We start from the raw sequence: 16,134 nt of genomic DNA, 5'->3' as shown, positions 1-16,134 counted from the left end.
TTTCAGCCACAATTCCATCCCCCATGTATTTGGAAATCCAGATGCTGGGGCAGAACGAAGACCCTGTCTGCCCACAAGGCAGATGGAAAATTTTCCAAAGTGTTAGGTTGCTGTAAGTGGTGCCTTTGGGAAAAGAACCTGCTAGAAGAGGGTCCTATGGATATATTGTCCCGTAGACTGTCAGACAATGTGCCATCTGCTCGAGGACTTCGGCTCCCCCACTCCCATTCTCCTTCTTTTGGCACCTACCCTGCCCGTGGTCTATCAGCAACAGAGCTTTCTGCGGGGGCTTTAGCCAGGCCCTGCAATTCAAGCAGGAAGGATGTTGGGGGGGTGCACCATGCAAGGATCAAAACCCTGTCCAGCCCCTTTCCATTCTGTTCCTCATCTAAGACTTAGAGCAGCTGCCGGATAGACAGGCTGGAGGTGTTATGCCCAGTGTCCAGAGGAGGGCACCAAGGGTGCCACCGGGCAGAGCTGAGCCCCGCCCCCAGAGCGCTGACTCCCAGCCCCACCTCCTTCCCTGGGCCACATCCCCACCTGAGCCTTTCCACAGAAGAGACCAAACCACATGCCACTGAGAGGTGTTGGGAGAGTGTGGCCCAGGACTGCCACCATCCAAGGTCTGGGACCCCAAAGACCACTCAATATGAAGGGATATGGCTTTTTGTCTTACCCAACCACAGGCCAAACCTTTCTCCATGTTTGTTACCTCTCCAAACCCCTAGTGAATTAGAGCTGTGTCCAAAATTATATTTGGATTCCCTAAAATGATTAAATTGGAACAAAATGTGGGGAAACAGCAGAATATTTACTAAATAAAATGAAATACACTGGGAAATAGTCAAAATAAGTTAAGTGGAAAATATATAAATCCCCACTCTTTTTGTAAGTTGTGCACAGAAAAATGTCTAGAGGGAAATGTAACAGGCTGATAATAGCTATCTGTGTGTTTTCAAATTTTTCACAATCATGATGTCGAAAAAAGGGTAACATCATTTAAGTAATTGATTTGAATTTCTGGTTGGTGGGCCCACCACTCACAAGTGTGTCCTCTTAGGGTCTATTTTGATAATTCCATCTGTGATGTCGACAGCTGGGCCAACCCTGTTTTTTTTAATCTCAGACTTGTGGGCCTTTACTGGCAGCTGTAGGCTTCCTAAGACTAGGATGAGTTAAGGACCAGGGGAAAAGCAGATTTCATCAATTTATATCAGCAGCTTATGTCCACACTTGCACGCACCATAACCCTGTGAAGAGGTGAGTCTGTTCCTGCCCCCTCCTAGAATGTGGGCTGGCCTTAGTGACTTGCTTGACAGTAGAATGCAGTGGAACTGATGCTCTGAGACTCCCAAGGCTAGGTCATAAGATGCTTTGTAGCTGCCATGCTGTGAGGAAGCCCAAGCAAGCCACACCCAGGGGCCCTGGCAGATAAGACACCATGCAAGAGACTGGACAGAGGAGTCAAGGCACTATCTTCGAGGTGGATTTTCCACCTGCAGCTGCCCCAGCTAATGCCATGTGGAACAGGGACAAACCACCTTCATAAATTCCTGAGCCATAAAATCATGAGATGTACTAAAATGGTTGTTTTATGCTACTGAGGACTGGGGGAGTTTGATATGCATAAGAGTCAACCTGCACATTCATCAAACATTTGCTGCAGTCTCAGCTGCAAGGCTCCTGAGCTCTCTTCTCAAACTGCTCTCTAGAGAGGGAGTGCAGTGTGCTGGACCCATGGGCTTTTGCCTGAATTTCTACTTGTCTTTCTTTTCTTGAAGAAACATCAAAAGACTCAATCTAATTTTTTTTTTCTTGTCTAATTCTTTACGGAAGAATGTCCTCCTAAATCATTTCCTCATTTTTGAGTTTATCAGATCATAAGCTCCTTTACGCTGAGACTATGTCTTATGGGGGTGTTGGGGATCCCTCCAGCTGGAGGAGCCCTTGGCTATCATGCTGTTCAGAGCCCTTATTTCCAAGTTGAGGCCCAGAGATGTTGTGACTTCTCTGAGGTCACCTAGCAAGTTGGGAACAGAATAACTCACACATTGAAGCCCATGCCGGGGGGAACCATGACCTATAGGGTCTGACATTGATGTACTAGAGCAGAGGCTCTCTCCTGACAAAGGCGGGGACAGGTCTTGGGCATCTGACTTAATGAGGAAGGCAGGCAGTGTTGCTCAGTGGACAAAGGTCTGTGCTGGGACCTGGGGCCTGGGCCATAGTGCTGTCTCTGCTCTGCCCTTGAGCCTGTCACCTCCCTCTCTGGGCCTCAGGTTGCTCACCTCCAAAATGAACAGGTGGGGATCACTCAGTGGCTCCCAGCCCAAGCTGCACATTACAATCATATTAAACTTACCTATCCTGCCGCTATACCAGAGACTCATTTAATTTCTCTGAGTGGAGACCCAAACAGCATTAATTTTAAAAACCTTTTTACTAAAGTTTAATATACCCACAGAAAAGTGCACCTTTCATGAGTGTACAGCTGAATACATTTCCACAAACTGGACACACCCCGTATCTGAATCAAAAAGCAAATATTATGATCCCACCAGAAACTCCCCTTCTGTTCCCCAGTCCCAGCTTCTACACCACCACCCACCACCTCCTGCCAAGGTGACCCCTCTCCTGACCACTGGCAGCACAGGTTGTTTTGAACTTCATGTGACTGGAATCACATCTCGTGTCTTCTTTTATTCAACAGTATGCTGTGAGATAGGCCCATATCGTTTCATGCAGTTGCAGATTGTTTTCATTGCTGTGTAGTATTCTGTGCTAAGATTATATAGCAATTTATTTATTCTACTATTGATGGGCATCTGGATGGTTCCCAGTTCGGGGCGATGATGAATAGTGTGGCTATGAACATTCTAGTACGTTCTTTTGGTAAATAGTCATACGCATTTCTGTTGGGTGTACACCAACAGATGGGAATTGCTGGGTCAGAGTTCAGGCAGATGTTCAGCTTTAGTAGAGCTGCCTAACAGTTTCCCAAAGTTGTTGTACCAATTTGCATTCCCGTCAGACATGTGTAAGAGTTCCAGTTGCTCCATATCCTCCCAGCACTTCATATTTCCTTCTTTTTCCATATCATCCATTCTGATGAGCATTAGTGGCATCTCACTGAAGTTTTAATTTGCATGTCCCTGATGACAAATCACTGTGAACATCTGAAAAGCCCTGACCTCAGTGATCTCTTGAGCCTTTCTAGGGTCCCCAACTTTGCACAAGGCCCAGAGGTAGCTCTGGGGAACAGTCCTCCAGAGAGGGTTTTGAGGGTACAGAAAAGAGTGAAGAGGGGATAGATACAGTGGTAGAAACCAAGCAACTGGTCAACCTGCAGGGATGCAGAAAGAAGGACGTGGTCACCAAGGGAAAGCTGTAGGGGTCACACATGGCACCAGGAGGTCCCTACTCTTTCGAGCCTAAATAGAACATGCCCTCCCTCACTCTCTAGCCTCTTACTTCCCAGTGCTCATCACCTCCCTTACCTATAATATATTTGTCATTTGTTTGTTGCCTGATTCTCCCATCAAGGACACTTAGTCTTTCTGCTCACTGCTGAGTTCCACTGCCTACAACAGTGCTTGGCCCATAGTAGGTGCTCATTAAATAACTATTGAGTGTATGTGCCCACACTCAAGATACATAGCCCCTGGGGAAGGATTGGGAAGGGCCTTGGTGCTCTCTGCCAGCCCCAGCCAGGACCTTGGCTACACACACCCAACCCGACCTCTCCCTTCCAGACCTCCCTCCATGTTTATTTTAATCTGAATTCCCATGAAGAAAGGGGTGTGTGTGTGTGTGTGTGTGTGTGTGTGTGTGTGTGTGTTGGGGAGGCAGTTCATAGAGCTCCACACCTGGTAGGGTCCAAAGAGGGGACCAACACCAGCACATTTTCCAATGACAGTGACTCGTCTTCCAGGAAGGACGGGAGGACAAAGAGCCAGCACAGAGGGGCATGAAAACTGGGCTGTGGGCTTGTGCCAGGTCCTGGGATGACTCTAACCTAGCGATGAACATCACCTGCTAAAATAAGCTCCCTGTAGCCCTGTGTCCTGGACCCCGGCCCTGGCTGCCTCTTGATATCAGTTTATTTTGGTTTCAAATAACCAAGATGAAGAGGAACGGACAAGAGTAGGATCGTCACCCCGGGTAGCTCTGTTTTGCCCTTTGATTGGAAGGAAAGGCCTCCCCCTAGTAAGGCTAGAATGCAGCAGGCCCCAGCTCCTTCCCTGGGGATTAGCTATGGCTGTGTCAGACCCTACACCCCTGCTGGGTGCAGCAGCTCCTGGCCATCTGGGCAGAGCTGGGCCAAGCCAGTCCCCTGCAGACATAACTGCGGTCGGGGAGGGGACAAGATGCCTCACGAGCACAGTCCCTGGCCCAGCTGCTCTGCAGCCCGGGCTCACAGGGAGCGAAGTCAGTCGCCTGCTCCAGATGTGCAGCTGTTACATGCTTGGCACCTCTGTAGGGGCAGCCAGTGAAGGGCAAGGGCTCAGGTTAGCTTTCACCTGCAGCCTGGTTCCTCAGGGACTCCAAAATGGCCAGTGAGGAGACACTGCAGAGGTGTTGGCCACACCTGGCACTCCGAGGAAGGTGCTGGGATGGCTCTAGTGAGGAAGACCAGGGTTCTGGGTGTGAGACAGGGCTGGGGACACAGGGGGTGGGTCAGGGGTCTGACGTCCTAAGGGTGGGCTGCCTCGCCTCCTTTTTCCTGCAGGTGGAAAGGGGTGGGGCAGGGAGCCCCTATTTACCAGCCCCCTCCTGGGGTCCAGGCACCTGTGTGGCCATCGTGAGGGAGGAGTAATCATCCTGACATTCCAGATGAGGAACTGAGGCCCTCGTGGAACTTGTCCAAATTCAGAGATAGTGACACCTCCAACCTCACAGCCCGTCCCACAGAGAACAGAAAGCTCAGCACGAGAAGTCTTCAGAGTTCATGCTCCACTGTCCTTTTCCTGAGGAAGAGGAAACTAAGTCTGGAGAATAAGAGGAGTTTGTCAAAGCTTTGCAGGAGACACAGCTTCTAGAAGTCTATGCAGTGCTTTTCCATAGCTCCTTCCCGAGCTTCCATTGTGATCCCAGTGGTTGATATCACATCACGCTACATCAACCCTAAACCCCAAGTTCTTGTGCAGATTGGCAGGCACCTCACATGGAGGGGGATGAGCCCAGAAGGCAGGTTGGACTTACTCATGGGCCCATCTGAGATGCCTGCTACCCCTGGAGAATACCAGAAATGCCTGTGGTTGGGGAGGTCGTGGTTTGCAATGGATCACAAGTTCCAGCGAGCAGATGGAGGCTTCGGCCCCGGCAATTTGGGTGTCAATGCCATTGTGTCTCATTGTTCCCACCCATAGGAGATCAGGCTGAGGGCCACTCCCACATAGAATTGCTTATAAGGTGACTGTCTCAGATCTTCCTCCAGAGCCCAGTGGCTAAGAGCCCAGAATCTGGAGTCATCTGCCGGCTCCATTTTTGCTGGCTGTGTGACCTTGAACCACTTACTAATCTCTCTGAGCCTTAGTTTTCTGACATATAAAATGGGGGAAGAATTATAGCTCATAGGAAAGTTGTAAAGATTAAATTATATAAAATAATGCCCCTGAGCATTCTGTGTATGTGTGTACATATATACTATATATACATACATATATAATACAATTTATTTTATTATATATCATATAATTTATATGTCTATAAAATATCTGTGTCCGTATGTGTTCCTTAGGGTAAAGACTTATAAATGTTAGAGGTTGTTATTATTTTAAACTTTCTGATGGAGACAGAGGAGATGGTGGTTGGTTGTAGTGATTCCTAACCGGGCACAATTTTTCCCAGGGGACGTTGGACAATTCCTGAAGACATTTTTGGTTGCTACGACTTGGAGGTGAGCTGGCATATGCTCTTGGCATCTGGGGGGCAGAGGCCAGGGATGCTGCTAAACATCCTACAATGCACCAGACAGCCCCCCTATGACACAGAATTATGGCTCAAATGTCCATGGTGCTACTGGGGAGGACGCCTGGCTGAGGAGCTGGGGCACTGGGAAGAGGGTCTCGGGAACAGATGGGGCCTGCCCTGAGCTGACAAAGGGCTGGCTTCCGACTTTGGGAATAACTGCCATCAGGAGAGCCTAGTGTGTGGATTTCCAGTGCCTTGTCACTGTTATGTAATGGGACGGCTCATGGAGTGGGCTCATACACCAGCTCTGAAGGTCACTGGCAGAGGGAATGCTGCTGTGGTTTAACAGCACAATAGCAGCAGCCACAGTGATCACCATGAAGCCTGGGCTTCCTCCTTTAAGCAGGAAAGAGGGACCCTAGATGGGTCTCAGCCCTGCTAGGGCCAGGGCTCCGACGGTGCCTAGCTGAGACACACACCACACACACCTAGTTTACATTCTTTAAGTGAAAAAAGGAGGCAGATTTCATCCACCAGTTGGCAGGACAATGGGCAAATGAATTAATCTTATAAAAATATTAAGTATGTATTGAAGTCTCTTGTTCCCTAAAAATACGCTTCTCCATCTCTTTCTCGGTTCACGTGTGTGCAGTGCACGTGTGTGTGGGTGTGCGAGTATGCAAGCGTGTGCTTGTGTGAGGCGTGTAAACTAACAACTATACAGGCATGAGAGGGAAAGGACTCGGGCCCAGCCACCAGCATGCTGATGTTGGCCCTTCTGGAAAGTTCTGTGTGACCCTTTGTAAACCTTCCCCTCTGTGGAGCCCTGAGAATTGGAGTAAGTGACTGTATGTGGAGCTGTGTCTTAGTCCGTTTTCTGTTGCTTATGAAATGATACCTGAAACTGAGTAATTTATAAAGAAATAGAATTTATTGAGGCTGGGAAGCCCAAGGTTCAGGGGGTGCACCTGGTGAGGGCCTCCTTCTTAGTGGGGACTCTGCAGAGTCCCAAGGCGGTACAGGTCACAAGGTGAAAGGGCAGGAGTGTGGTCATATGCTAGCTCAGGTCTCTCGTATAAAGCCACCAGTTTCACTCCCATTATAACCCATTAATCCATTAACTCTTTTCTTCGTTATTTGTGAATCCAAAAATGGATTAATCCAAGAGCCTTCAGGATTCACTCACCTCTTAAAGACCCTACCTCTCAGTACTGCCACACTGGGGATGAAGTTTCAGCGTGAGTTTTGGAGGGGACATTCAAATCATAGCAAGCTGTTAAGAGTATAGACCCCTCCAAACTCTGAATGTCTCTGAAACCACGTGAGTAGCTCCAACTTGCTGCTCCCACATTTCTTTGTTCTCTGAGAATAAAAATTCTAACTGTAAATCAGCTGGAATTCAAATCAAGGCTACCTAAATATTTTCAAAAACAGAAATGAGATAACAATTACTTTGGAAGAGTCTGTAAATCCTAGGATTCAACCTTCATCTCACATAATTTCAGAATAACTGTCTATTGGACAGGATTCTGCTGACACATGTTTGTCACTGGCCTCTGTGCACACGGGCCCCCTCACATGCACGCGTGCACACGTGGTCTTGTACACGCCCCGACGAGGCTGGCCCTCTAGGAAGCTCAGGGGCCCCTGGTGTGAGCTGAGGCCGAGTGAAAAGAATGGGTGCTTGCTGTCTCACCACTTCACAGCTGAGGACAGGGTGTGAGAGACTTGAAATTACGTTTCCACGTTCACTCAGTTAATACAGGGTCCAGATTTCAACATTCCTTTCTTTCTCTCTCTCTCTCTCCTTTCCCTTCCTCCCCTTCTTCCCAATGTTCTGGCACCACTGGAGCTGGCCAGTGTCCCTCCAAACTGCACTGTCATAGCTCCTGGCCTGGCCCTGAAGAGCGTGTGACTGGGCACACACACCTGTGCCTGCCCATAGCCAGGCTGTGCTCTGCGGGTGGATGCCCCCCTGCAGACCAGGCACTGCCAGCCCCGGTTTCTGGGATGGCGCTGACCTCTTGTTGATGCAGGCCTGTTTTGTGGCCCTCCTGGCTGGCTGGCTGGCTCCACAGTCTTCGCCCTGCCCTCAGGGCCTCTGTGCCTATATTTAGTGTCACTGCCTGGGCCAACGGGATCAAGTATCTATGTGCCACACAGCCACGGAAAAGGACGGTTGGGACCTGAAGGTAATCTCTGGGCATGGGGCCCAGTGGCACCCAGGTGCCTGTTGGGCCCCAGGGCTGCTGCGTCCCCTGAGGGAAAGCCTGATCTTGGGAGAATGAACACAGGCTACAGTTGGTTGCGTTTTGCTCATCCTTCCTGGTAGGGTCCCCAAGGCCTCTGTGGTCAGTCCCAAAAGACTTCCTCAAGGCACAAATTCAATGCCATGAGCTCTGCAAAGAGCCCGAAACAGTGTCAGCTGCTGGGATGTACAGTCCCTACTCACAGGATGGACAGCCACACAGAGAAGGAGGGAAGAGGGTTGGGGGGTCAGGAGGGAAGGGTAGGAGGAGGGGTGGGGTCAGGAAGGAGGAGTAGGAGCATGGGTGGAGGAGGGGGTCAGAGAGGAGGGGTAAGAGGAGTGGGGGGTGTCAGGGAGACAGAGGAGGAAGGGTGGGGGAAGCAGGGGGTCAGGGAGAAGTAGGAGGAGTGGGGGGGGGATTGGGAAGGCTTCCAACGAGGGAGGTCCTGGTTGTCCGGAGTCTTGGCAAAGGAATGCATTCAGGTGCACAAGGGGGCACATGTTCCAGGCAGAAGGTAGGACACAAGCCCAGGCCTGCAGCATTGAAGGGTGTGGCCACTGGGAGACCACAAGAGTTGGGCGTGGCCAAGGTGCAGGCACAGGGAAGGGCAAGACATGGGGCTGGCGGGGTTGGCAGGTGCCGCACCGAGAGATTTGCAGCCATGCTGACGACTCAGACTGTACCCTCGGGTAGGCACTGGGGAGGTTTTTAAGCAGTTCAGAATTAATAATATCTTTTCTTTCATTTCTACAGCTTAATGCAAGGTGCCTCAGGGGGTTGTGGGGATGGAGAGGTGGCCTGTCTTTGTTGGGATATGCTTGGATACAGGTATGGGTAAATGTGTCTCCCACCTGAAGCTGGGCCATTGGAGGAGGGGGAAACAGCCCCACACAATGGACAGAGAACAATCTGATCTGAGAAAGGAGGACAGGGGAAGGGGGACATTGTGGAAGACCAGCCCTGCACACAGGTGACCCACCTGCCCTGCTTGCAGGTCCCAGGAAGGTCAGTTGGACCCCAGAATGGTGGGTATTATAGACAGCAAACCAGCCACGGGCAGGGTGCCAGTCTGGGTGGGGCCAGCCCGCCTGAAGCAGGGGACTTGGGGACAGGAGAACATAGGTCCTGAGAACTGGCAGAAGAGCCAGAGAACCTGATAAGCTTAGAGCCAGTCAGAGCAAGACCTGGAGGGGCGAAAGGCCCCTGTGGACATCTGGCCACATCTGCTGGCCTGGACTCTGTGCCTCTTGCTGGGCAGAAGTAGCCAGAGGACTGGAACTCTGCCTCCTACCCTGTCCCTGCCTGGCCTGGTAGGGAGAGTCCTCTGCAATTATCATCAAGGGGACAGAACCCAGGGGGATTAAGAGAACCTGGTTTCCTTTTCCAGACTGTGCTGGCTGCCCCATTTGCTGCCAGACCATGCCCTGCCCCTCCATGCTCAGCAGACTGACCAGGGTGTCACCCAGGCTTCCTGCTCTGGCTTCTGACTGAGTCCAGCCAATGGAGGCCCCAGTGGATGGGACGAGAGGGAGGTCGGGTAGTTACAGCTCCGGCTCCTCCTTGGGTCTGGGCCAGGCCATGGTTCTGAAAGGTTCCTCCTGGGCCACAGCTCCAGCAGGGCAGCTTCTCACCAGGCTCCAGGGTCATCATTTCCTCCCCTTGCCCCTTTGGCCCTTGGGTGGTGACAGTTTCTCATTGTTGCTGGACTCTGAGGGCCTCACTCTCTCTCAGTGCCCTTGATCCTGCCCACGTCTCTGTCTCTTCATCAGTTTCTCTTTAGTTAACCCTTTTGCTTGTGTCTTACAGATAGGATCATATGATATGATAAGATCATATGATATGATAGGATCATATGATATGATAAGATCATATGATATGATAGGATCATATGATATGATAAGATCATATGATATGATAGGATCATATGATATGATAAGATCATATGATATGATAGGATCATATCAGATAAAATTTAGGATGCCCAGTTAAATTTGAAATTCAAACAGATAATAAATACTCTTTTAATATAAGTATATCCCAAGTACTGCATGGGATATACTTATACTGAACAAGTACTTGCTGTTTATTTGAAATTCAAATCTAACGGGGTGTCCTGTATTTTTCTTTCTAAATCTAGCAATCCTACTTGCAGCACCCCTGACTGGTACACTAAAGTGCCCTCATGTCATGGGGCATTTATGGCCACCCTTGACTAGGGGAATAGATGAGTTTGAAAACCCCACACCCTGCTATGCAGACAGAGTCAGGAGCTGCTGCTTTCTCATTGGGGCAGTGGGAGGCTTCTCTGGGGACAGGAACCGTAGCCTAAAGATGAGGAGATTGACCAAGTCCCCTCCCCAGTTGCCTGGCATTAGTCCTAAAATGCCCCCAGGACCATGGGGACAGGTGTTCCAGGTCTCTGCTCCCATAAGCAGGTTCTGGCTATTGGCCATGGCTTGGCAGAGCCCTGAGAGCATTGGGATTCAGCACGAGAACATTTGGAGAGGGAGTTAGAAAGATCTGGAGCACTTCTGCAGAGTCTGACTGTATTCCTTTTCTGTCGCTTCCTAGCTATGTGACTCTGGGCCTCAGTTTTCTCATTTATAAAATGGGGATGGTGATTCCTACCAGGCAGCGTGTAGTGAGATTAAATGGCCTGCTCACAGCACTCAGATAGTAAGTAGCAGAGTCAGGATTGCATAGAGGTCTGCCACCTCCAAGGCCCAGCCTCTTGCCCTCTGAATTCGCTAAGATTTGCTGTCATAACAAATCCCAAAACATGCAATGGCTCAAACACAATAGAAGTTTATTCCTCTCTCCTGAAAAATCTATACATAGCCAGTATTCTTGATTGGCAAATGGCCCTCCTCCCAGTGCTGATTCAGGAACCCAGAGAGCTTCAGGGGGTGGATCTGCCATCTTATCTTGTAAATGTGTGTCTTTCATGAGCCAGTGTTGGTCTGTGTTGTTGGAAGAAGAAGGAGCATGAAAGATGCACATGGAAAATTTGTATCGCCTGGGACCGGAAGTGGTAGATCTAACTCTCACATTATACTGGCTAGAACTCAGCCACCTGGCTGTGTCTCACTTCAGACGATCTGGGAAAGGTTTCCCAGCTGTGTTCCCAGGAAGAAGGCGAAATGGGTTTGGTGGCAGCCAGTGGACCGATCACACTCCCAGACCCTGGGAACTGACACCACTAACACCACCCAGGAAAATGTGCAGGGAGGCCCCAGGAGAAGGAAATGGCTGGTGGTCCCAAGAGATGAGGCCTTGATGGTGAAGAGTCTGACCGTGCCTCAGTCTGGATTCCCCAGAAACAGATCCTGAGACAAGGATTTGAGTTCTCACCATGTATTTGGAAAGAGATCCCACAGGACATGGGAGAGGAGGAGAGAAGTGAGACGGGAGGAAAGTCAGCTAGTGAAGAGACTGTTCTCAAGATAGTTTCTCCTGTGGGCAGCTGGAGCTTAAACCTGCTGGGCAGGCCTGGAGGTCAGCGTGGAAGCAGAGCCTCAGAGTGGTCCCATCAAAAGAGTAAGGGAGCTGGGGTATCAAGTGAGGGCTGCTCCTGAGAGGGTGTTAGCTCCCTGGCTCTTGTGGCCTCTACCTGGGCCAAAGGAGGCTCAGGCAAGACAGGCAAGTGTCAGCAGATGGAAGCCTGGAGGTGTGCACTGAGTGGACAGGGCGAGGGGTCATGAACAACACCCACAGTGTCTGCTACACTGAGCAAATGTGCAGGGGACATTCAATACCCTCTCTTGATTGGTCCATGAAGGAACAGGGCAAGTGTTAACTCTCAACCTGTGACTATCACCTGTACCCCTGGTCTGATGGCTCCCAGAAGCAGGGTCACAGAGCTTGGAGACTGCTACGTGGCCAAGGGGTGAGCACCTGATTCGGAGTCCCCTGACCTGAGCTGGAGCCCATGTCTGCCACTTGCTGGCTGGAGACTTTGGCCATGTCATCTCCTCTCCCCAGGATTGGGCTAGTCTTTGTTCACTACTGACACTCACTGAAACCCACTGACTACATGGTTTTTCATTATGCAGGGTCCGGGGGATCCAGCTGTGGAGAGAGTTACTGGCTAGACCTCTGAGACTCATAGTCTGGTTGGGACATGGGTAAAGTACGGACAGTTACAGACCCACACTGCCACTGCTTTGCCAGAAACCAGGTGGGGTGGGGGTCTGTAAAAGCCGAGAGGAGGACTCCCTATCCAGTCTCAGGAGGCAAATTCAGTTCCTTTGAAGGGATATTTACTGAGCATTGTGCCAGGCCCTATGCCTGGTGCAGGGCTCCTTGTGTTGGAATTGCTCACAGGTTCCTACCTGTGTAATGGGTTCATTCCCTACTCTGTAGTGCTGAGATCGTGGTGAGAAGGACATGAGGTTAGAACTGCACATAATTTGCAGGGCCTGGTGCAAAATGAAAATGCAGGCCCCTTGTTCAAAAATGATGAGTTTCAGGACAGCAACAGCAGAGTACACCAAGCGCTCTGAGTGCGGGGGCCTATGGGCTGCACACCCGGGAGATCTTGATGCAAAGAGTCTGCAGAGTGCGGTGTTCGGGGCCATGTGAGAGATGGGATTAACTGAAGGGGGCGGAGTCTGAATGAGCACATGGTACCCCCCTGTGTAAAGCCAGGCCCATCCTCCAGCCAGAGTCATTGTGATGCTTGACAGCTGCTGCAGACCCTTGACCTTGGCTGAGACCCAGACACCCTGTTCCCAGGTCAGAGGAATTGGCAACCTCAGGATCCAGGATGAGAAGCACGGACTGAATGAGAATTGCAGGCTGTTCAATGACACACAGTGACATCCAGTACTGGGAAGCCCACCAGGGTCAGAGCACGCTGGCCCAGGGTACCTGTTTCCTGCCTCTTGCCCTTCCGCCGGCAAATGATGCTCAGAGTGTGGTGCCTCTGCACACGCAGGAGCTATCGGTGCCCCAGGACGCTCAGCTGGGCACATAGATGGCCCTCCTCCTTTCTCACGCCTCTCTAGGAAGCCCTCAGATGCAAACATTCTCCTGGTTTGGGGATATTTGGAATTGGGACAGGTCAAATGATGGCCTTGAAACTCTCATTGACCTTGCTCCTCATGCTCAACTGGGTCCCTAGAGCCCCCAAGATCTAGCCCCAAATTCACTGTGTCTTGTGGGGTCTTTCCTAGACCAGTCCAGATCCACTGGGCTCTCTTCTTAGGGTCTCATAAGGCCCATATCAAGGCTTGGGCTCTTATCCGAAGTCACTGGAGAAGAATCTGCTTCCAAATTTAGGTTGTTGGCAGAGTTCAGCTCCTTGCAGTTGTAGGACTGAGGTCCCCGTTTTCTTGCTGACTGTCGGCTGGGGGCCGTTCTCAGCTCCTAGCAGCATCTGGCTGCTGCCCCCTGACCCCCACCATCTCAGCAACAAGACCTTCCCTTCCCTGTCCCCACTGAATCCTGCTCACACCTCAAATTTCTCACAATCCTCCTCTGCTTCCACCCAGAGGAAGTGCTCTGCTTTTAAAGGGTTGGTGTAATTAGATTAGACCCACAGGTAATCTATCTCAAAGTCAACTGATTTATAACCTTGATTACATCTGCAAAATCCGTGTCGTCAGGAAAGGTGACCTAATCACACCCAGGGACTCGGGCAGAATCATGGGGACATCTGAGCGTTGCTGTGCCTCCCTCGTTCCCTCTCTTCCTTGGCTTTTCTTTGGAAAACCGCACTTTCCTGGTTTTCCTCTGTCCTCACTGCAGTGCTCCTTGGTCTCCTTTGCTGTGCTCACCCACCACTGTCAGCATTTTTAAGAACATCAGGACTTCCTAAAAAAGATAAGAAAGAAGACTGGGCCCAGGCCACCCAGGCAGCTGGCAGAAGACACCCCAGCTGGGGGCTTTCAGCTCCCCGCTCCAGAGCAGCTTATTTCCCGGGGGCTGGGGACTTCTCCCTCCAAGCTCAGTGGACGGAATGACCACCAGGGTCAGGTAAACCCATGGGAGATGTTGCAAAGTGCCCAGTCACCCTCTTCTGGACGGTGAGAGGGCAGCTTTTTCAGAGGGGGTAAAGGTGAGTGTCGGTGTCCTAGATAGACTGGCCCTTTTCCCAGGTTGTCTGGCGAATATTCAAGAGAGGGTCTGGCCTTAACCAGAAGGGGCTGCAGAACAGAAAATGGCCACCAATGCTGGACCTGGGAGCACACCCGCCCCAGGCAGGGTAATAGTAATAACGGTGACTTCTGTTGAGCACTTGCTGTGTGCCTGATGCTAAGCGTCTTGTGTATATCGGCCCATTTAACCTCCACGCAGTCTTATGAGGTGGGTGCCATTGCTGCCCCATTGCACAGGGGAAGAAACTGAGGTACAGTGAGGCTAAGGGCCTCGACCAAGGTCAGATAACTCGTGACTGACAGGAGCTGCCGGAGATGTCATACCTGCCCTCAGTGTTCCTTCCGTGCTGAAATGCAACCCTATCAACCTGTGTCCCAGGGTTAATAAGGTATTTACAATAGCAAGAGAACTTCCATGGAGGGGAGCAGTGGGGCTAGAACTAAAAGAGACACTGTGGGGAGATGGATTGGACTCAACCCAGGAAAGGGCAGATGTTCCAGTGGTCAGAGTGGCCCAGAGGTGGATGAAGCCACCTTGGAGGGACTGAATCCCCTGTCACTGAATATATGTAAATGAAGAGGCCATTCTCATTTCCTAAGGTCCTAGTAATGACAGACACTGTACTGAGCACCTTACAAATGTCATCATTAAGTCCTCACAGCTTCATCGCATAGGCACTTACAGATGAGGAAACTGAGGCTCAAAGAGTTTAAGTGACTCATGATGGTTACACAGATGGTTAGTGGAGGAATTGACTCAAACCTAAAGCTGTGTATCCCCAAAGCTCTGCTTGCAACCGTACATCTATTGAGCGCTTACTGTGTGTCCAGTACTTTTCTTCCAGATACGGAGACTCCAGCAAAGACAATTCAGTCCCAATCCTTTCCCTCATGGAGATCATACTCCAGTGGGGAGGGACAATCCAGAGTAATGAGTGCAAAAATGGAACTCAATGAGGGTGAGGTAATCAAGAGAAAACTGTGGTCAGAGGGCTCTGAGATGGTCAGAGCAGGCCACTCTGAAGATGTGGCTTCTGGGCTGAGGTCTGAAAGGCAAGAGGGAGAGAGCATTACAAAGAGCTGGGAGAATAGTGCTCTGGGCAGAGGGGGCCACATGTGCAAAGGCCCTGTGGTAGGGAAGGGGGACAGAAAAGCCCATGTCAGTGGAACGGCCAAGGTGGGGGCCAGATCACTTAGGGCCTCATCAGCCAGGGTTTGAACTTCATTTGTAATTTAAAGCAGTGGTATGCTGCAGCAGTCATACCAGCTCATGAGAACCACCTGTTATGTCATCAGGCATTTTGCAAGCCGGTTGGTAAACTTTTAGTAGTAGACTTCCAGTCAAGATGGCAGAATAGATGGTCCCCGGCGTCACTCTCTCCCACAAATCAACCAATTTACAACTACATAAAAAAGCAACAACAGCCAAGCTGGGGACCCTAAAGCTCAGGGGAAGAGGAGGAGAGACCTATGGAGTTCATGAAGGCAGGAGAAGCCATGATGAGAGAAAGAAAAACCACTCCGACCATTTCAAGCCCCAGCTGTGTCCAGACTGGAGCTGCTGAGCTGCAGCTGTGCCCTTCAGATGAAATTGCTTGGAGGTGGCAGGGGAGAAGAGGGCCTTGGTGGCCCCCAGGCCAGCAAGACCACTAATAGGGTTCCTGTGGACCCACATAGGAGCAAGGAGCCAGAACTACTGAAGAAAAGGAGCCACTCAGAGGCCGGTGAGTCATTGCAAGGGACCAGTGCACTGCCCGTCCCATGGGAAGTGTTTGCAGCATGGGCAGTGGGGGAGACAGGCCCACTGGGAGAACACTGGGGCACAGCAAGGACAGCTGAATTACCCCCCAATCAGCATAGGACCACCCAGAGGA

The 16,134-nt window shown here is 50.8% G+C and overlaps 1 protein-coding gene across 5 annotated transcripts in view; it reads left to right on the top strand.

Annotated features, from left to right (window-relative positions):
- The window catches only part of OTUB2 (OTU deubiquitinase, ubiquitin aldehyde binding 2), a 63,134-nt gene that overhangs the window by 1,763 nt on the left and 45,237 nt on the right, over nucleotides 1–16,134 (top strand). For 3 of the 5 annotated variants that reach the window (XR_010022938.1, XR_010022937.1, XR_010022934.1), the window contains exon 1: nucleotides 12,638–15,984. Coding sequence is in view for 1 of the 5 variants with exons in the window: in XM_063090473.1 (XP_062946543.1) it covers nucleotides 5,851–5,899; nucleotides 15,938–15,984 (96 nt within the window). In the remaining 4 variants the exon portion in view is untranslated. Of the gene's footprint in view, nucleotides 1–5,850; nucleotides 5,900–12,637; nucleotides 15,985–16,134 lie in introns of those variants that run through there. The other 2 variants (XM_063090473.1, XR_010022936.1) reach the window with 2 other exon arrangements.

Source organism: Cynocephalus volans, chromosome 3 (genome assembly GCF_027409185.1).
Source record: "Cynocephalus volans isolate mCynVol1 chromosome 3, mCynVol1.pri, whole genome shotgun sequence".
In the NCBI taxonomy this organism is placed as follows: domain Eukaryota; kingdom Metazoa; phylum Chordata; class Mammalia; order Dermoptera; family Cynocephalidae; genus Cynocephalus; species Cynocephalus volans.
The sequence above is the reverse complement of the archived record's forward strand: the minus strand, read 5'-3'. Positions and strand labels throughout refer to the sequence as shown.